Genomic DNA, 21,988 nt, shown 5'->3' on the forward strand with positions numbered 1-21,988 from the left:
AAATTCTTAGAAAAGTACAACCTTCCAAGTCTGAACCAGGAAGAAACAGAAAATATGAACAGACCAATCACAAGCACTGAAATTGAAACTGTGATTAAAAATCTTCCAACAAACAAAAGTCCAGGACCAGATGGCTTCACAGGTGAATTCTAGCAAACATTTAGAGAAGAGCTAACACCCATCCTTCTCAAACTCTTCCAAAATATAGCAGAGGGAGGAACACTCCCAAATTCATTCTACGAGGCCACCATCACCCTGATACCAAAACCAGACAAAGATGTCACAAAAAAAGAAAACTACAGGCATATATCACTGAAGAACATAGATGCAAAAATCCTCAACAAAATCATAGCAAACAGAATCCAACAGCACATTAAAAGGATCATACACCATGATCAAGTGGGGTATATCCCAGTAATGCAAGGATTCTTCAATATATGCAATCAATCAATGTAATACACCATATTAACAAATAGAAGGATAAAAACTATATGATAATCTCAACAGATGCAGAAAAAGCTTTCAACAAAATTCAACACCCATTTATGAGAAAAACTCTCCAGAATGTGGGCATAGGGGGAACCTACCTCAACATAATAAAGGCCATATATGACAAACCCACAGCCAACATCGTTCTCAATGGTGAAAAACTGAAACCATTTCCTCTAAGATCAGGGAAAAGACAAGAGTGCCCACTCTCACCACTATTACTCAACAACATTTTGGAAGTTTTAGCCACAGAAATCAGAAAAGAAAAAGAAATAAGAGGAATCCAAATCAGAAAAGAAGAAGTAAAGCTCTCACTGTTTGCAGATGACATGATACATACATAGAGAATCCTAAAGATGCTACCAGAGAGCTACTAGAGCTAATCAGTGAATTTGGTAGTGTAGCAGGATACAACATTAAAGCACAGAATCTCTTGCATTCCTATACACTAATGATGAAAAATCTGAAAGAGAAATTAAGGAAACACTCCCATTTACCATTGCAACAAAAAGAATAAAATACCTAGGAATAAACCTACCTAAGGAGACAAAAGACCTGTATGCAGAAAACTATAAGACACTGATGAGAGAAAGTAAAGATGATACAAACAGATGGAGAGATATACTATGTTCCTGGACAGGAAGAATCAACATTGTGAAAATGACTATACAATCCAAAGCAATCTACAGATTCAGTGCAATCCCTATCAAACTACCACTGGCATTTTTCACAGAACTAGAACAAAAAATTTTACAATTTGTATGGAAACACAAAAGACCCCAAATAGCCAAAGCAATCTTGAGAAAGAAAAATGGAGCTGGAGGAATCAGGCTCCCTGACTTCAGACTATACTTCAAAGCTACAGTAACCAAGACAGTATGGTACTGCCCCAGAAACAGAAATATAGATTAATTGAACAAGATAGGAAAACCAGCGATAAACCCACGCACATATGGTCACCTTATTTTCATAATGGAGGCAAGAATATTCAGTGGAGGAAAGACAGCCTCTTGAATAAGTTGTGTTGGGAAAACTGGACAGCTACATGTAAAGGAAGTAAATTAGAACACTTCCTAACACCATACACAAAAATAAACTCAAAATGGATTAAAGATTTAAAGGTAAGGCCAGACATTATAAAACTCTTAGAGGAAAACATAGGCAGAACACTCTATGACATAAATCACTGCAAGATCCTTTTTGACCCACCTCCTAGAGGAATGGAAATAAAAACAAAATTAAACAAATGGGACCTAATGAAACTTAAAAGCTTTTGCACAGCAAAGGAAACCATAAACAAGATGAAAAGACAACCCTCAGAAAGAGAGAAAATATTTGCAAATGAAGCAACTGACAAGGGATTAATCTCCAAAATTTACAAGCAGCTCATGCAGCTCCATATCAAAAAAACAACCCAGTGCAAACATGGGCAGAAGACCTAAATAGACATTTCTCCAGAGAAGATATACAGATTGCCAACAAACACATGAAAGGATGCTCAACATCACTAATTGTTAGAGAAATGCAAATCAAAACTACGAGGTATCACCTCACACCAGTCAGAATGGCCATTATCAAAAAATCTACAGGGGTTTCCCTGGTGGTGCAGTGGTTGGGAACCCACCTGCCAATGCAGGGGAAACGGGTTCGAGCCCTGGGCATGGAAGATCCCACATGCCACGGAGCAACTAAACCCATGTTCCATAACTACTGAGCCCTGCACTCTAGAGCCCATGAGCCACAGCTACTGAAGCCTGCATGCCTAGAGCCCATGCTCCGCAACAAGAGAAGACACCGCAATGAGAAGCCCGCGCAGCGCAACAGAGTAGCCCCCACTCACCGCACCTAGAGAAAGCCCTAGCGCAGCAACAAAGACCCAGCACAGCCAAAAATAAATAAAGAAATAAATAGATTTATTTTTTTTAAAAATCTACAAACAATACGTGCTGGAGAGGGTGTGGAGAAAAGGGAACCCTCTTGCAGTGTTGGTGGGAATGTAAATTGATACAGCCACTATGGAGAACTGTATGGAGGTTCCTTAAAAAACTAAAAATAGAACTACCATACGACCTAGCAATCCCACTACTGGGCATATACCCTGAGAAAACCATAATTTAAAAAGAGTCATGTACCACAATGTTCATTGCAACTCTATTTACAATAGCTAGGACCTGGAAGCAACCTAAATGCCCATCAACAGATGAATGAATAAAGAAGATGTGGCACATATATACAATGGAATATTACTGAGCCATAAAAAGAAACGAAATTTAGTCATTTGTAGTGAGGTGGATGGACCTAGAGTCTGTCACACAGAGTGAAGTAAGTCAGAAAGAGAAAAACAAATACCATATGCTAACACATATATGTGGAATCTAAAAACTACGGTCCCGATGAACCTAGCGGCAGGACAGGAATAAAGACGCAGACATAAAGAATGGACTTGAGGACACGGAGAGGGGGAAGGGTAAGCTGGGACGAAGTGAGAGAGTGGCATGGACATATATACACTACCAAATGTAAAATAGATAGCTAGTGGGAAGCAACCGCATAGCACAGGGAGGTCAGCTCAGTGCTTTGTGACCACCTAGAAGTGTGGGATAAGGAGAGTGGGAGGGAGACGCAAGATGGAGGAGATATGGGGATATATGTATATGTATAGCTGATTCACTTTGTTATAAAGCAGAAACTAACACGCCATTGTAAAGCAATTATACTCCAATAAAGATGCTAAAAAATAACTGAATAAATAAATAATAAAATAAGCTACAAGGATATATTGTACAACACAGGGAATATGGCCAATATTTTATAATAACTAAATGGAGTATAAGCTTTAAAAATTGTGCATCATTATATTACACACATGTAACATATTTTGTTCAACTATATTTCAATAAAAATATTTAAAAAGAAAAAGTAAAGTCGTAGGATATTCTATCACTTCCTAAGAGAAGAACTTCATTTCGAACAAGACCTCCCCCTCTTAGCTGATGAGTGGACAGTCTCATTTCTTTCCTTAATTATTAAATTCTCATGCAACACTGCTGAGAGTCATTCTTGGTCCCAGGAAAGGATTTATGGAGGACGCATAGCCAGGTTCTGCTGACTAAACGTCTGCCCCTAGGAGGACCCAGTCCATCTTCCCATGGCAGCTCTGGGAGCTGCTAGCCCCCTGGATAGCCTGAATGCCCTCCACTCTGGCTTCCTCCAGCATCATGTGAGGACACTTCAGAAGGCAGTGTAGCACGGTGGTCAAAAACATAGACTTTGGAGTCAGACAACTCCAAGCTCCACGTCTTACAATCTGTAGAACCCTTGGCATGTACCTTAACATCTTTAAGCCTCCACCCTCTCATGTGTAAATGGAAATAAAAATGTTTTTATTTTGTGGGATATTTTGAGCATTAACTGAGATGACATAATTAAAGTACTCAGCACGGTGGTCGGAATAGTGCAAGCATTCAGTAAGTATCAGCTATGATGATGACGATGAGTAGTCCATAGCACTGGGGGAGACACATGGGCTAAGAGTAGGGCACATATCCTCCTCCTTCCCTCTGTTCAAGGTTGGGAGCAGCCAGGGGTAACAAAGCACCCAGAATGGCAAGTTTGCTAAACTAAGCAATTAGACTTCCAGGCTGGACTTAAAGTTGATGGGAGAACAACATAGTAGAGACTATGTATGCCAGCCTATGGCACAACTTGCACATTGAAGTGTTTTCCCAAGGGTGACCGTTATCTCCTGTGTTATCAGTTTCTATGTCTGTTTTCTAAATGCTGGATTGGCCAATGACTAGAATTTAAACAACTTTCTTTGTTGGGTAGAAATTCTACTACTTTGATTTCCTAGGAAATCAGTATAACCTTTAACCTTACCTCCCTCTGCCCTCCTTTCCACCTGATACTTCCTTCCAAGAATGTCAGATTTCAACCACCACCTTTTCTTAACAAACCTTAGAGACGCGATACTTCCTGAAAAAGTGGTTTTTGCAATCGAATGCCTCTAGGTAGTTCATTACAATTGCACCATTCCAGCTAATTGTTGCCTCATTGCACCATTCCAGCTAATTGATGCCTCTTTGTGGGTCTCATAAATGCTTCTTTGAGCTTTTTGCTTCCAGTTGGACCAGCTATGGCTTAATTTAACTTATTCTGGTATTGCTTTTTTATTTTTGATTTGTTCTCATTTAATCCCGAAACAGCACAGCATAGAACTTTTTGACCTGAATTCCCCTCTGAACCTCCCATTTTGCCCAAGTTGACTGTGATAGTAAGTGGTGGGCATCTCTCCAGCTTCTGAAAAATTCATTCAGCCTCTTCTTTTCTTGTGCATCTCTTCTGCTTTGCCAGGTCAAGCTGGGAACTGCCTGACTTGAGGGAAGGGAGAGTAAAAGCCATCAGTGACTCAGATGGGGTGAGCTACCCTTGGTACGGGAACACCACAGAAACTGTGACCCTGGTTGGCCCCACCAACAAGATCTCCAGGTTCTCCGTCAGCATGAATGACAATTTCTACCCCAGTGTGACATGGGCAGTGCCAGTGAGTGACAGCAATGTGCCACTGCTCACGAGGATCAAGAGGGACCAAAGTTTCACTACCTGGCTGGTGGCCATGAACACCACCACGAAAGAGAAGATCATTCTGCAGACGATCAAGTGGAGGATGAGGGTGGACATTGAGGTGGACCCTCTTCAGCTCTTGGGGCAACGGGCCCGGCTGGTGGGCAGGACTCAGCAGGAGCAGCCCCGGATCCTGAGCCGGATGGAACCTATCCCCCCCAACGCACTAGTGAAACCCAATGCCAACGATGCCCAGGTCCTCATGTGGAGGCCCAAGCGGGGGCCACCTCTGGTTGTGATCCCTCCTAAGTAGAAGCAGACTGGCCTGACTGTGTGTGGAGCACACGCCACTGAGACACACAGTGAGGTTGCCAGGGGTGGCAGGAGCCAAACTGAGTTTCTGAGCCAAAGCAGACCTCGTGGTTTGCCAGCCTTTGCAGCCACTTGTGAAGGGTAGAGCTGCTCCTTGGGTGGTAGAACCATAATCCTTAGGAAAAATCCCTTCCTTTTAGGAATAAAGAAATCACTGATTTGACAGACTTGCTGTGATTACCATGCAAGTAGCCATATTTTGGAGCTGACCAGGATGATTCTTTGAACTATTGACCATTTCTTTCCTGTGAGATGCAGGGGATGGAAACAAAAGTAAACAGTGCCTGTGGCAAATGCTGCTTCCCAACCAATTAGAAGTGGGAGTGAAAACATCCACACCAGGTGTTTGTAAGACATACAGTTCCACTGCCCAACTGGAGGGTGCTGGGGAAAGGGTTGGAAGGAAAGTCAGGTGGTGAAGAGAATGGGCAATGGAAGGAGGAGGGAATAATTTGTTATTGCAAAATAATACCTGTGCATGTCTTAGTTAATCATCAACACACTCACTGGAATTTAAGAAACGCTAAGAAAACTGGAGACATGATATTGGTTCCATTCTGAGGGAGAGCCTCCTAGGAACTGTCCAAGTTGCTGACCGTAGTTCTAACTGATGGTGACTCTCAATGGTTCCATCTACCCACCTCTTTCCAAAAACTGCTTATTTAAAGTATCCTCAATCACAGTATTTGGATAGATAGTTCTGTATTCTGCAATAGCTGTGATATTTGGGGCCTTCACCATGTTTTTAGTGAAACCCGAATTGTGATTTTGTTTACAGCTGCTTATTCTGTTCCCATTACCAGCCCTAAATTTACAAAAAGATAATTGTTTATAAGCCATGAACCCATGTAGAGTTTCAAGAACATTTCTACAAGTAAGAATAGTATTTTTACTGTTACACGTTCACACATGCAAGCACACATGCCAGGATATATATAGCATAATTACTAGCAGATTTGCCAGCTGTACCTGCATGTGTGCTTATAGGTTTTATGCATACCCAGTACATACACTGTGTACCTATATATGTTTATTTTAGCTCAACTTCCCAGAAGCTCAACTCTAACTGCTTGAGCATTTGTGAGAAAGTACTTCATAAGTCTTAACTTCAGACTCTTAATGAAAATCTGAGTTACTCACAGTAAGCAAACCTGTATTGCTGAGATCTTTAGTCAGGCCAATATAAACTTTTAAAAGTATCCAGTCTTTACCATAAGGATCACCACAGAAAGAGCTTTTAAATCACTACAAAAAGAGCTTTTCCTTTTATCCTCCATAGTGCTAATTTTGATTGATAGATAGATGATAGATAGATAGATAGACGGATGATAGATAGATAGATCCTTGTTCAAACCCCCCCATGCAAAATAATTATAAAACTCTCATAATATCATCGTGGATTTTATGGGTGGATACTGCCAGCCTAATTTCAGAGACGAGAGAGTTACGATTCAACACAATTATTACAATCCCATGGTTGGCTCCAGTGACCTGTCTTTTATCAGAGTTTGAAAAGGGAGAAGAAAAAACAGGAGGACTTGTTTATTACTTTTATTAAAAATGCAATTTAGTCTAATTTATTTCAGGTCCCAGGAGATGGTGCTTATTTACATGAGAGGGTTAACAGATCCGCTCCAAATTATGTAGTGTTAATCTCACACCCCAACCACCAGCTACTCTCTTATAGATCAGTTATTGATGGCAAGCTGAGCTATTTATAACACCACGTTAATGACACATCGGTGACTCACAGAAGACCTGGAGACATTCCATTTAGAAATAATTCAGCTATTACATTTGGATTCCTCTGTCGCTTCCCATGTTATGCCTCCTTGTTTTATGGGAGAGGTAGTCCCAGAGAGCTCCATGGTTTAAATATAAAACTGCTTGATTTCCACGTTGATGTCAGAAACAGGACTCTCTCCCTGTGAATGAATTAGATGCTACCCTTATGGAATTCTGGAGTGTGGATACTTATCCTGGAATCCAATCCCTGTTGGCCCTACTTTAAGAAAACCTGATATTTAAAAATCTAAAATTGTAACAAACAGAAGGTTAATGAGGAAGTATTTTTTACATTGCAAAATACTACACAAGATTTCTGCCCATTAAACTAAGACATTACTTACACAATTATGTTTATAGCATAACTTTTATCGTATTTATAAAGCAAGGTGCTACATACTTAGCTAGACTTGTTCCTACTGAAAACTCACACTTTTCAGAGTTTTAAAAGAAATGACCTCCCACAAGTTTTCTGGAAAATTATGTAACAACAAAAATGAGAAAAGTAGATGGGAAAGTGCTTATGAAAGTTAAAGGCACTGTGCAAATATACATTATGATTATTGTCAGTGCTACTGTTGTGAACTCCATAGTTGGGTCTCTCAATTCTGAAATCAGCCTGGCAGAATGCTCGATTGCCCTGCAGCCTATTATTCTAAAGTTATAGTTGCTTTACAAGGAAATGATCCCTTTTCTTTCTGTCATCCTTAGATCATTACCTTTCAGCTAATCAGGATATTGCCGAATGAAACTCTCCAACAAGAGAGAATTCACCTTGAAATCTCTGTTGGGGTCACCCCCATCCTCCCATGAGGCCTTTCTTCCCCTGACAGTCCCTGGGTCTGATGCCAGACACCATCAGCTTAAAGGGGCTCCTGTGGTGCCTTGATTAGGTTTTAGTTGGGTGGTCTTAGTACTATATTTGGATTCTAAACACATATACACACAACAGTTGGCACAAGAGTTTTTAATTCCTGTGTGGAAAAGAGCATTTCATTAGGTCATAGATTCTTTAGTCACCTCTGAGATTTTTTTATTCCATGATCTCAAGGAAATTGAGGTCGAGCTATATTAGCTCATCTATTCAGGGTCACATCATTCAAGGGGTCATAATTAGCAGCAGAGCCAAGAGAAGACCCTAGGTCTCCCATATCTCATATCACAGCATGGTCACACTTACCTAAGACCCACAGCTTTCCCCTTGTCTCCAGCCAAAGCATTGTCATCAACCTTGAGCCATTCACCCTTTTAGCACTAGAGACAATTGAATCCATCCTTTAAAGAATAGGGGGAAATCCTTGTCACAAGTATGTTCAAAAAATGAATGTTCCTGGTTTCCCTTTATCTATGCAAGCTGTTCTGAGATTGAACTCTTAATCTGGGCCCTTTGCAGCATCCTACATTCCCAGTTCATTGCTTTGGTCCACAGCACCCAGGAAGGTTGGAGGCGAGTTCATCCTCTGCCTCCCCTTCCATGGGCCTTTTTGCAACTCCCTCTTTCCTGTGCTAGGAATACCTCACAGGTCAAAATCATGTTCTCTGCAGTAGTTCTGAGCAGTAAAATAAAAGAACTACAATTTATGGAGTATTTTACAAAAGGCTTCCACATGCATTTTCTCATCCCCAGACAGTCTTATGAGTGTAATATTGTTGTTGATATTGCTATTATCCCCTTTTTACAGACAATAAATTGAGATCCAAAGGAGTTAAGAGACTTATCCATAGGCACACAAATAGAAAATGTCATGAGTTAGGATTCAAACTGAGCCACTTGACTCCAAATCCCATGCTGTTACACTATGCTGTGGTGCCTCCCGCGTTGTTCCCTGCCTAGAGAGCACAAGAGAACGAAGGAAAGGAGAAAGCAAGTCACTTTCACCCACACAGTCATGTAGTCCCTACCAGTCTACTAAGTGGACATATTAAAATAAGAGAAGTAACACTGTTTTCTTATGCAGAAAACTGTGTAATCCCAGGGAGATTTGCCCAGAAGAAAGCCTGTTGGGGGCTACAGTGTGGGAGCTGGCTGTCACTCGGCATCTCTTAACACAGTACTGGTAATTAGTGGAGTAGGAAATCTGCTCTCCTGGTCTGAGAATCCCTGAAACACCAAGAGCACAAAAGGAGGAGGAAAGCACGCATCCCACAGCTGAGGTCCCAGCTGAGCAAGGCCCTGCCACCCGCCATCCCTCGGTGCGTCAGGAGCAGCATGTGGGGCAGAGGTATTGGAAACAATGGCTTTCCAAGCTCCGGTTGGCACCTTGAACGTTCTTGCTAGAACTGAGGGCACAATTAAACATTGCCAGAGCCAGCTCCCGACTGAGTTGCAAAGAAAGATGTAAACACACACACACACACACACAGACCCGCTACACTCACACATGCTTCAAGCTGAAAAGAAAATTAATTAAAACCCCAATGAATGCCCGAACTCTATAATTAAGCCTAAAAGATCCTTAGATAGAAAGGGAGTGGAGTAAGCCAGCTCAGTGCCCAGAGATATTTTTACCCCAGAGTCTTATTGCCATTAATTTCTTCTGAGATCTTGAGTACATCTGGTTCCAGTTTCCCTGGTAGGACATCTGCCTATGGAAGGCCTTCAGAAGAGTTGCCAGCTCAGTGGCCAGAGGACAGCCAAGGTTGTTTGGCCATCATTAAACACTCTTATAGGAATGCCTCTAGGGAGACGGACTGCAGTTGCTCTCCTTGGTCAGCCATGCTCCCTCCCATGATGGATCCCATCACTAACTAACCTCAGTCCTCCTAATAATTCTTTTGAGGTCTGCAGTGCTTTACAGTTTACAAAGGGTTTTTACCTTCCTTTGTGTGGAGTAAAAAACATCTCTAATCAAGATAAAAAATCTTAGTATTGGTCTAATCTTTCTCTTCTTATTGTTATTAATAATAATAACTCCCATTTGATTAGTATGCTGCAGTTTGCATAGCACAGACACAAAAATTTTGTCATTTGATTCTCAACAATCTTATAAGGTCTGCTTTATATCCCCACTTTACTGACAAGGGATTTGAAAGTCAAGTGACCTGTCCAAGGTCACACTAATATCAGTGGTGCTCTTAAGATTTGAATCTCAGTCTTCTGGCACCACACTTTTACTCCATTCTCACAGAGCATTTTCTCCCTAGTTAAATGCAGGCATCCTTCTCTGCCTGTCCAGCCACTGCTATTCCTCAGGCAGGGCTGACTGACTAGCAGAGGGAGTCTTTGCAGGGTCACCCTAATGGATCTCTGGATGCACTTTGTCCAGACAGAATAAGCTGTCCTGAAGAGTCTGGGTTCAGCTGTCTCAGGGTCTGTGCCCTCAGGTGATTTCTCTCCTCTTCCACCTTGGAAGAGTACTCTGAGTCAGGAGGCCAGAGCCCAAGACCTCAGCATGACTTGAATTTTCTAAACGCAGCTGATGAACTAGACCTTCAGCAAATCACGTAATTCATCTCAGCCTCAGTTGTCTCCTTTGTTAACTGAGCCACTAATACCGCCCAGCCAACATCATAGTCAGGAAGACACAGCAGGATGATGTCTGGAAACACTCCAAAATGTCTAATGTGCTGCCTGATGTAAGGTTTTGTCACTTCAGTAGAATCATGGGGCCCAGGGTCAGTTGCAGGTCCTCAAGTGCCATTGAATTGGACGCCCAAGACCATCTCAGGGAAACCCACTGTCCCTGCCAAGGGAGACATGTCCTTGGGGGAAGGTGGGGCTTCTGAGCTCCCCCTGCCCCCAGACACCTTGATGGAGAGAACTGGACCCTGGCAGTCAAGAAAAGAAAGGAGACCACTGCATAGCCCTGTAGAAAGCAGCTCTGGGCAGAATTTATAGCTGGAATTCCAAGAGTTCCTTTCCTTTTGGAAAGGAAAAGAGGTTGATCGGATCTGGGCCGGACTTGAAATCCCAGCACAATTTGCCTAGTTTAAGTCTCCTGGAGAAGCCAGCCGGGAACAGCTATGTTTTTCCTGTCACTGGCTCAGGCAAGAGATACAGAGGGAAAAATTATTAGCATTATATGTATATATAATTTTATGTGGTTCTCCACTGGCCTGTCTGTCCCTGGACGGTTTTTGATGCCCCAGATCTTGGCTGGGACGGTTTGTAGGTAACATTACAGATTTGGTCACGTGGGCGCACATAAAAGGAGGAAATACTTTCTCCAACGCTGCCTCCACCCCTAAGCCGTCTCACCACCGTGGAGGCATATTTGGCTGTGGCCCCTCTCTCTGCCGGCCTTGCCTGCTATAGCCCTATTCCACATGGCCCCATCTGGACCAGCCACATAGCCTGCTTCAGGGCTACTTCCCAAGGCTCCCTGCCCCAAACCCCAACCTGTGCCTCACTGCCAGGTGGGCCCCACCACAGACTTTCTGGGGAGAAAGGTAATTTTGCCCAGCTGGAGAGTGGTCCCGACGAGAGCCTACTATCTCTTCTCACCAAGGCAAATGTGAAAACAGGCCTTTGGGTAGCAGGCCACGTGGCCTTGCAAAGGAGGCTCTTCTCTGCCTCAGGGCTCCTATTTGTCCTTCACTAACCCAGAAAACGTGGCCTGACCCTTAAAACAGCTGAATGCTGGGTCAGAAATGCCCGGGAGAAGGGAATATAGACATTCGAATGACAGCAGTGAGGGGAGAAGGCCAAGACACAGAGCGGCCGCAGCCCAGCTGCACGCAAACCTCCCTGGAGACTGTGAGGGGCTCTGAGAGGGGTGCACGTGAAGCATTTGAATGGAGAGATGGCTGAGTTTGGGGCTGATCTCAGGCTGGCTGAGACCCAGCATCACTAGCAGCAGGGAGGAGACAGGAGGGAGGACGGAATGCTTTGCTTCAGGCCAGGCCCGGGACTAGCGTAAACCAACCAAGGTGCCTGGGCTGGAAAATCTAAGAAGGTGCTCACTCCTGTTTGCAAGCTCTGATTCTGTATCTGCTGAGAGGGAGCCCCCTTCAGTGTCTGCCCTCAGCACCTGGCTTGCCTCACCCCAGCCCCAGCCCTGCTTCGTGCCATCTTCTGTGCACTGTTCTCTTCACAAGAAGAGCAGATACGGGAGGGTGTTGTGAGACCCCTCTGGATACTCACTCTTACAAGTATTTGTAGGGGGTGTCTACTATGTTCCAGGCTAAACAGAGTCAGCAGGTAGACAATGCTCACAGGAAACTTCGGAAGCCACTCATTTTCCCCTTTGGAGTCACACATCACAAAAGGAACCCCAGAATCTTGGCAAGTGCTCCCTTGGTCTGCCTGTCTGGCCCAAGAGCTCAGTGAGGATGGCTAAGGTGACAAGGCAGCACTCTGTCAAGCTCTTTGAGCTCTTCTAAAGAAACGCACTGGGGAAAACCTACAGCCACATCAGTACATGCACGGCTCTGGTGATGAAGGGAACAGCTGGTTCTCTTTCCATCTGCTCTCATCCCATCACCCCCACCCTTCAAACCAATTAGAATATTCCACACAGATGTGATCCAATGAAACGTTAATTGGAAAAATAACAGGAAGGATAATACATGCACTTCAGGCTAAGAACTATTTCAATAAACTGGGCTTTGAAAGCAAGACAGCCAATTAGATTATTTCCCACTTCATTCCCTCACGTACCAGAAACTATAGAAAGCTATTACTTCTAATTAATTAGGAAAGAAAGAAGGACTCTGCGTATGCATATCAGGTGAACAGGGACTGAGGCACTACCCCACTTACCTCTTCATGCACAGTGCACATGCATGCATGCATATACACACACACACACACACATATCAGGGACTAAAGACTCATCTACTATCTCACCTGGAGAATTTCATGGGTCTCCTGAAACAGCAAGAAAATACCTGCTCCTAAGAGCCACTCACAAAATCAAAAAAGAGAAATGCCTTCTTTGGGCATGTTTATCAGAAAGGAAATGTGGCATTTCTTATGAGAGAATAAGCAACTCTAAATTCACCTGGATTCCAAACTTTCTGCATCCGAAACAGTCTTGTCTTTTCCTCTTCAGTAAAGAAGGAAGCATCTCCCAAGCCTATTTCAAATGCTCAGGAGGGTCTAGTGGACCAGGAAATCTGAGACCCCTGAGGCCTGATTTTTGAATTGACTTTATTATGCAGGTCAACTGCACTTTTCCATCTGTGAAATGGGAAGAAGACCTGTCCTCAGTGCCACAGTCACCCCTTTAAAGGTTTTAGGCTTGTGGGAGCACACTGACATAGAGCTCTGACCTTCTCGTGCCTTGACTTGGGGAAAACTGATAGACAGAACTCAACCATGCAGTTAAAATATTTTTTGTACAAAAATTATGCTAACCCAAAGGCATCCTTACTGTGTAATTAATATAATATGAATAACATGATAATGAATATAATAGTCACGTAAAGCAGTCATCATGATGATACGACTTCTGCACACAGGCAGTGTGGTCCATCGGCAACAGAGAGACTCCGAGGTTGTCTCAAAGCCTCTGCACACCTGTACCCACTTGGTACTCTACTCTCCCCCATCACCTACCATGTCTGTCACTCTGTGCCATGCACAACATCAAGGGCTGGCAGAGCCTAGCGCAATCAGTGCCTCTGACCAATCGCTCACTGCAGGAAGAGGAACTCACATTCATTGACACTAGAGCATGGTAGCTATTCCAGAGCACAAGGTGTAGGGCGGGACAGTTTCTAGAATGGCTTCTAGGCTATAACTCCCCACTTGCATGTATAACGGGGTTGTCTGTAAACTTCAAACAATTGGAACAAGTTTATTTGACCATCTCTATAAGAACTTGAAATTTGGCTTCTTTCTGAAACTGAAACCATGCATAAAATTTGAAAATGCAACAGTGTTCATTTAGAATCATAAGAACTAGTTATGCCATTATAGCAGTATATCCCTGTAAGCAAACCCAGCATGTCAATACTCCAACGAAACAAAGCATACAAAAATGATCAGGGAAGAAAGAGGAAGATGTCCGATGCTTGGATTTACCTCAGAGCAACTCCTTTCATACGCTCAAAAATACCCTTTTTATTTTAAAACTTCAGTTCACCACTTCTTCTTTAGGACCACCACTATTACATGAAGCAATATATACAAGTACCCCAAAAAATAGTGGCAAATTTTTTTCTTTTCTTAAAGAAAAACTGATTGACAACTTCAAGTTGAATAATACAGGCATATTCAAAAAGTTTTAGCACAGTTGAAATGTGTGCCCATGCACAGGTATACTGGGTGAGCCATAGGGTTCTGGTGAATCAGCGATTCTTGCAAATTACCCTGTGCTTTTAGATGCTGAGAACCAAGGCCATGGAGGGTCTGGTATTCCCACCCATTTCTATAGATCCTTTTGTGCCTTGCTGATGGGTTACCCCTATAAACAATCTAGAATCCCTTAATATTATTTCAGTTTTGAATCATTTTTTAAAGAACCACATAAATGCTATAGACCATCTTGACAGAGCAATGCATATGTAAATAAGTACCCATAATTTTGCATAAAAATCTCAGGGTCGTCGTCCCTCTTGCAATCTATTTATGGAACCCAGATTATGAACATCTGCTTTTAAGGAATGACATTCTTTGGTCACTGTCTTAATGCCCATTTTATTTACATGTCTCCATGTCCACATACAGGTCACCTAGTAGGACAAGGCACACCCAGGAGCAGAACCACATGGCAGAGACTAAAGAGGACGAAATGAGCGATGGCTGGTGGCTCCAGAAGCTGAAGCCCTGGACAGCTGATTTCCCATTAAAATGGGTGCCATCCTACCTGTCTCCTCGCCATCCTCCCATCCCCTCATCCCATGACCTGTACCCCTCCCACCCCACCACGTGCCATGCAGCAGTCTCCATGGGCTAGCTGGCTGGCTGGTTGGCTCCTGGGGAGCTGTGTTAAAGTGAGAGTTGTGCCTGCTGTATCTTTTTTTTTTTTTTTTTTTTGCGGTACGCAGGCCTCTCACTGTTGCGGCCTCTCCCGTTGCGGAGCACAGGCTCGGGACGCGCAGGCTCAGCGGCCATGGCTCACGCGCCCAGCCGCTCCGCGGCATGTGGGATCTTCCCGGACCGGGGCACGAGCCCGCGTCCCCTGCGTCGGCAGGCGGACTCTCAACCACTGCGCCACCAGGGAAGCCCATGCCTGCTGTATCTTTTTGTGTGGAAAGAGTGGGTCCATCCAGATCTCAAGTCCATGCCCATCCCTCTAAGTGAAGCTGGGATGAAGTACTGGTCAGCTTGGACTTCAGATACCTAAAATGTTCCAGCATTGGTTCCCAAACCCTGCCTGCCCTGCCTACAGTTTTGGGTGAAAAACAGAGGGAGTATGTATCTCCCCTCTTTCTCCCTTCTCCACATGGGTGGCCAGTGTTAATACTCTCTCTAGATTTCTCTGATCCTTGGAGAGCCAGGGCCAAAGCAGTCTTATTTCCCCTTCATGGCCAGGCTGGGTACCTTCGGGTGACCAAGGGCAAAGTGTATGTCACTAGGATCAGTGGGGTGAGGGAAGAACCACCCTAAGAAGGCAAAAAGTGTGTGCATTATTTTATTTATTGCCTTGCTGATTGATTTATTTATGAAATATGTATTTATCATACAGCAGAAAATCTACTCCCATCTTTGAAGCACCCAGCCCCAGAATTTGTCTTCTTGGCCCCATGGGGCACAGTGAATTATTTCTCTTTTAAATGACAGAAAACAGTGGGGGAAATTCTCTCCCTCTGCCCAAACACCTCCACCTCAAGCAGATTTGAACCAGAAGTGGGGTTAGAAACCACCAGCTAGTGAGGCTATAAAGCCACACACATCAGCAGAGGCTTGACTGTCCAAATAGAACCTCTCAGAAGCCCCTAACCCTACCCCCTCAGATCAGTCCTCCCCTTCTCCTTCTTCATGTGCATGATGGTGTCTAGCCACTCAGCTCCAGCCTGACCATCTCAGAACCAGACTTCTCGATTGCTCTGGCGCTGTCTTCTTAACTAATGCCACATGCACATTAGAGACACCTGAGGAGCTTACAGAAAACCCAGTTCTGGTCCCCTCCCCAGCTCATTCCAGCAGAATCTCTGGGGGTAGCCTGGCCCTGGTATTTTTAAAAGGTCACGCAGAGGATTCTAACGTGAGACTAGAGTTGAGAAGCACTTCTAGTGTCTTCTCTCCTTTGCTTCTTCCCACCACCCACATCCTTCACCCTTTATTTCCCAAGCTTTCTTCAGCACCAAGAATAGGAAAAGGCCATTGAGGAATGATGAGTTCTCTTCCCATTCCTCCAGCCCTGAACCTTCCCCATCTCTGACCCTTCCCACTGAACTTTCCCCATCAGGTCAACCAACCTGAGCAGATCCCTGGAGAGCTGGAAGGTCCCTCCAGTTGTACATAGAGGCTGGTGCCTGCACCCAGCCTGCAGGCTGCTCTCAGACAACTTCCAGCTTTTCTCAGAGCAGAAACCTACCGTTTCCCAGATTCTTTCTCTACTTGCCCTTCCCCCAGGCTCCCAAACTCCAAAGCTGGAGACATTGATTCTCCAAATCCCAATCCAGATGGGAATGCCCGTGCCCAGTCTTTATAACCCAAGCCCTGGCCATTTCTGCAGAGCCACCTGAATTGAATGCAGGTCTACTGATAACAGAGAAAGGAGTCACATTGCCCCAAGCCAGTCCTTTCCCCAAGAATTGGACAATCCATACCCCAGATGGCTAATAAGAGACACCTCACATTTCACACTTACAAGATCTCCACTGCTGAGTGTGAGTAAATGTGTGTGTGTGTGTACACATGTGCACACAATATATACAAATCATAGAGATATACTACGTTCATAATAGACCCAAGTGAATTCTATATTGGATATATACACAGAATGTTGTAATATCTACAAACTGTTAGACACATCATACACACACACACACACACACACACACACACACACACACACACACAGCCTAGGGGAACTTGTGATGTGGGAAGGGTTGTTTTTGCTACCCCATCTCCCTCAAAGGTTACTCTCTTGCCCCCAAGTAACCTCCCGGGGCAACTACTATGTCAAGCACACCCTCAGCTGCCCAGCTGGTCCCTCTCCTGTATCCCATATCACCAAGCCTTGTTTCCCCATTAGTCAGAATGTCCCTGCCCTCCGTCCCATCTCTCAGGGCCCTACTCTCTGATAGATGACAGACAGTTCAGTCAGTGGGTGCTAAAGAGTTGATTGTTACCCCTCCCAGGTGACATTTACGTCTTAATAGGGGCTACAGATAAATGCCTTAATCTGAAGGAGTGGCCCTCATGGTGGGAATTTCAGGCGTAGTGGTGGGCCAGTAGGGGAGATTATTTTTTATCAGAGGGGGACTTTTTACAACCCCTCAAATCACACCTATCTCTAAAATCAAACCTTCATCAGTGCCTGAACACAGTCAAGCACACTTAACCTATATACACTTTCCATAATTTTGAGACACCTCTCTTATACCGGCCCTATGTTTAAAAATGAAAAAAAAAAAAAAAAAGGAACCAGCTAAATTAATTGAAATCGCACTGGGAAGTGTAGCCTATTTTTCACCGGCCGCCAGCCATCTGGCCCACCCTACCCTGTTCCATTTCCCTTCTGCTCCTTCTCTTTTCTTCTCCTACCACATCAGTTCATCGACTTGGATGTTCTCTCCGTGCTCTCCTCACCCATCTCCCCACGTGTATTTCCTTCCTTTCCTGTTTCCCAATTGGAATTGTGCTGTTTTTCGGTGTCGTCAGGACAAAGAGCAGGTTAAAAGCATAAGCATGTGTGTATCACTCTGAAGAAAGAGAACCCAGGTATTCTGCTACAGTTTGGAGAAAAACCCAACGAAGGAAGAGATGAAAGCTGGCTCTGCAGAGTGCCTTAAAAATGACTTTAATTAGGAAATTCTGAGTCGTCGGTCTTTGGATGTTACATAAACTCAAACAGATGTTGCATTTCACTTCTCTGGGATTAAAACAAATGTTAAATACAGTATGTATTCAACAATAACAACAACAACGTCTCTTTTCTTTTTCATTTGGTCCTTAAAGATGCAGTGCCTGGTTTTCCAAAAAGCCCAGGGAAGGTCTCAGGGACATACTGAGGGCAGATGCAGGAGTCCTGCCCAGCTAGGAAAACTTGCAGACTAAGGCAGAGCGCTGCAATCATTGTTGGTGCAGAAGGCAAGTCTCAGATGAGAAAGAAGCTGGATGACATTGAGTAAGGAACAGAAAGGGGTCCTCATCCTTCTCCCTGATAATGCACTATCTTAGTCTGTGACTCAGTGCTGTGAAATTGGGGGAAGAAGAAATTCTAGAAACACAGAGGGCAAATCTTGCCCTTCCATCCCCTCCCCACCTCCACTCCTCCCTAGAGCACCCTTTGATCAGTTTCTGCTTTGCTTTTGCTAAATGATTTTCCTTTAGCTTAACACTTGCTACCCAAGGTCAGACTAAAACAAGATATTTGGAAGAGTCTGAGCTCCCGAAGGCAGTTAAGACTTCTGGGATATTGCCTTCTCTCCCACAGAGCTGCATTTTTATTTTTATTTTTATTTTTATTTTGCGGTACGCGGGCCTCTCACTGCTGTGACCTCTCCCGTTGCGGAGCACAGGCTCCGGATGCGCAGGCTCAGCGGCCATGGCTCACGGGCCCAAACGCTCCGCAGCATGTGGGAACTTCCCGGACCGGGCACAAACCCGCGTCCCCTGCATTGGCAGGTGGACTCTCAACCACTGCGCCACCAGGGAAGCCCAGAGCTGCATTTTTAAATGATTGGACCGCAGCTATGCAAGAGTGGGAAGTATAGTGGGGATGGAGCTCTTGACCTGTACTTGGATTCTGAAAACCCGATGGAGGTAGGAGGAACTGGGGACCCAGCCGATCAGGACCCCACCCATCAGAACCCCGCCCCCTGCCTCTCCCCACCGCCTCACCCCGACCTGCTTTTCTGCTTTGGAAGCCAGTGCCTGACTGGTAAGTGCTTGGTGCCCTCTAGGTACCAGCTGTTCTCTCTACTGCACCTATTATTCAAATCTGTCATGGCTCTTTTAAATGAGATGTGACCATTCTGTGGGATCAGCAGTTTTAAGAGGGCTGAGAGTCACTAGTTCATATTCTCTCTCTTTCCTCTTTCATTCTCTTTCTCTCTGTCTCTGTCTCTCTCTCACACTCACACACACACACACACACACACACACACTACCACCACCACTCAAAAGAGGGAAAGCAAGAAAGGAGACCCAGATACTGAAATAGAGAGTGGTAAATAGTGGTTTCCACTCTTGGAAAAAAATATTTCTCTATCATACATGTCATGAGGTGAGGGGAGTACATTTTTAAGCATATGTATTTATAATCTAAGACATCCCCAACCTTCACCAACTCAACCAAGCAACACATGCTCAATTCTATGGGAAGCAGCTTTGTAGACACATTTTAGGCAAGGAATTTCTGCATCTTCTCTATTAGAAAGTGTGATCTGAGGTACACTCTCTGGGAAAGGGCAATTTGCACTTTTTTCCCAGTTCACTTATTTTAAGAAATAAACCATGCACTGGTGGTGGCTGAACACGCCAAGTGTGAATGCATGTATATATACAGGTCTCCCCCACTATCCAATAAAACCTTTCATTAACCGAAGTGGCGTAAAGCGAAGAAGCAGTTACCTCAGGACACATCTTGCTAACGGATGCACAAAACAAATTGAGACGAAGCACAGGTGCTTACAGACACAAGTCAAAGCCATGGCGGCTCGGTGCTAAGATGCTGAGCGTAATTCCTGGGGAAGGAGCTTGGCAGGGCCACTGTCACTGCTACAGATGCCTGCTGCCGCTATAAGGGCTCCTGCAAAAGAAACACTGAACTTTCGCTTTTCACCTTGTAAAACAAAAATCTTCAGATTTCTTTCCATCGGCAAAAACAGGTACTAATGTAGGTCTTTCATAAAAGTGAAGTTTCATAAAAACAAACTTACAAAAAGTGGGGGATACCTGTACAGTTCAAATGTACAGATGAGGTTTGGGGAACATAAGTGATAGCTGAGCCAAACTGAAATTATAAGTGGTGTTTCGTTTTCACTTAAAAAAAAACTGTCAAGTTCTATGTTAAACTCTGTAATGGTTTGGAAAAGGAAACAGGGATGTGTTTGATTTTTTAAAACCTAACTAATTATATGCACATACACTTAAAGAAGAGATTTGGGGGAGCAAAGACAGAATATTCAAACAAAAACTATGTATTTATTGCTATTTCTGTGAAAAGAACGTTACAACTGAATCAACTTGGAATACAAATATGGTCGTCTTTCTTTTCTTTTTCAAATTCATTACTTGAACTTTCTTAGGTCCTGTTAGCAGAGAGCTCAGCAGTCCCTTTTTGAGGCTCCCCACCTCCCCCACCCCACCCCCCCGCCATTTCTCAGGGACCCTGGATCCTGAACTCATACCAAAAAGAGTCAAAACACCAAGCAGAAAGAACAGGGTCACATTAACCCGTTCCTGCCCTGCCTTCCTCCTGCCTTCCCTGCCCACTACCTGAGGGAAGACATCCAGGATGCCCAGGACACAAGCCGTCCCCTTGATACAGCTTTGAGCACCGTGCTTTGCTCAGTCACTATTCTCAAAGGATGCCAATGGGGCTGGGACTGGAGGCCCTTCCAGAATCAGTCCTACTGTGTGCTGAAATCACCTTCCTGATGAATCTCTACACCTCTGCATTGTACCCAGGCCGACGACCTGAGCCCTTTCCTCCCCGGGTCAGCGATCTCAACTCATCCTCGTCTTAGCCTGGTTCTGGGCCCCTTGAAGATCCCAACTTCCAGCCTGGGGAGGAGGAGTTGGCTTTCATTGTCTTACAGAAAGACCCAGGTTCCCTTTGCAAGTTGCTGCGTTTCTTCCATGCCCCCTCCCTGAAAGCCCACATTTGCATAATTGAAGGAAATTACTGGATTGATCCACAGAGCAAAAAGATTTTTTATTTCAACAAATACTTATTAAGTGACCAACATGTGCCAGATACTACATTCTAGATGCTGGGCATTCCTCAATGAACCAAACAGACAAAAATCCATCCCTCCTGGAGCTTCCATTCTGGTGGGAGGAAAGACAGACAATAGACACAATAAATAAGGAAATTGTATAGTGTGTTAGACGGTGAGAAGTACTATGGGAGGGGGTAAAAAGAGGGATCAAGAGTTCTAGAAGATCTGCCTCCAGGTGAATTTCTGTGTGGGCTATATACAAAGAAGCAGTTGTCAATTGCACTTACTAATAACAACAACATGAATAATTATGGCCTCTCCAGGCACCCCATTTAATCTCTGCATTAACAGGCATCCTTTTCCATGTAAGGCTTGAGATCTATGCTTTATGCATTCCAAAGCAGTCTCAGGTTTATTGTCTCCTAGTTTAACCTATGAGGACTTCATGTACTGCAGCTGAGAGAAGTTAAGTGACCTTCCCAAGGTCACATGGCTACTAAGTGTCAGGGTGAGAATTCCAATAAGGCTCTCTTGACTCCATTGTGTGACTTTTCTCAATGCATTTGTAAAAAGCACAAGACATGAAGCCAGAAGATCCAAAACTGAGATCCAGCATTGTATCTTACTAGGTGTACAAAAGCTTGAAAAATTCCCTGCAAATGTAAGATAAGACTGGATTTGAAATTACATTATAAATCATAAGGCACGGTACAAATGTGATGCTTTGGGGCAACTCTGCAGGCTGCCTCAACATTCCACTTACCTACTATCTGTGTGATTCATTAAGTAAATAAATATAATTAAAAGGAGTTATTTTTATAGCATGCTGCACACA

The 21,988-nt window shown here is 44.1% G+C and overlaps 1 protein-coding gene across 1 annotated transcript in view; it reads left to right on the plus strand.

Annotated features, from left to right (window-relative positions):
- The window catches only part of FAM78B (family with sequence similarity 78 member B), an 89,837-nt gene extending 83,523 nt beyond the window's left edge, over nucleotides 1–6,314 (plus strand). Inside the window, exon 2 of the mRNA XM_027086447.1 lies at nucleotides 4,843–6,314. Coding sequence (XP_026942248.1) covers nucleotides 4,843–5,365 — 523 coding nt within the window. The 3' untranslated portion in view covers nucleotides 5,366–6,314. The remainder of the gene's footprint in view (nucleotides 1–4,842) is intronic.
- The last annotated feature ends 15,674 nt before the right edge of the window (nucleotides 6,315–21,988 follow it).

The sequence above is a fragment of the Aethalodelphis obliquidens genome, unplaced genomic scaffold (genome assembly GCF_003676395.1).
Source record: "Aethalodelphis obliquidens isolate GAN/ISIS:26980383/991018 unplaced genomic scaffold, ASM367639v1 scaffold55, whole genome shotgun sequence".
NCBI lineage: Eukaryota > Metazoa > Chordata > Mammalia > Artiodactyla > Delphinidae > Aethalodelphis > Aethalodelphis obliquidens.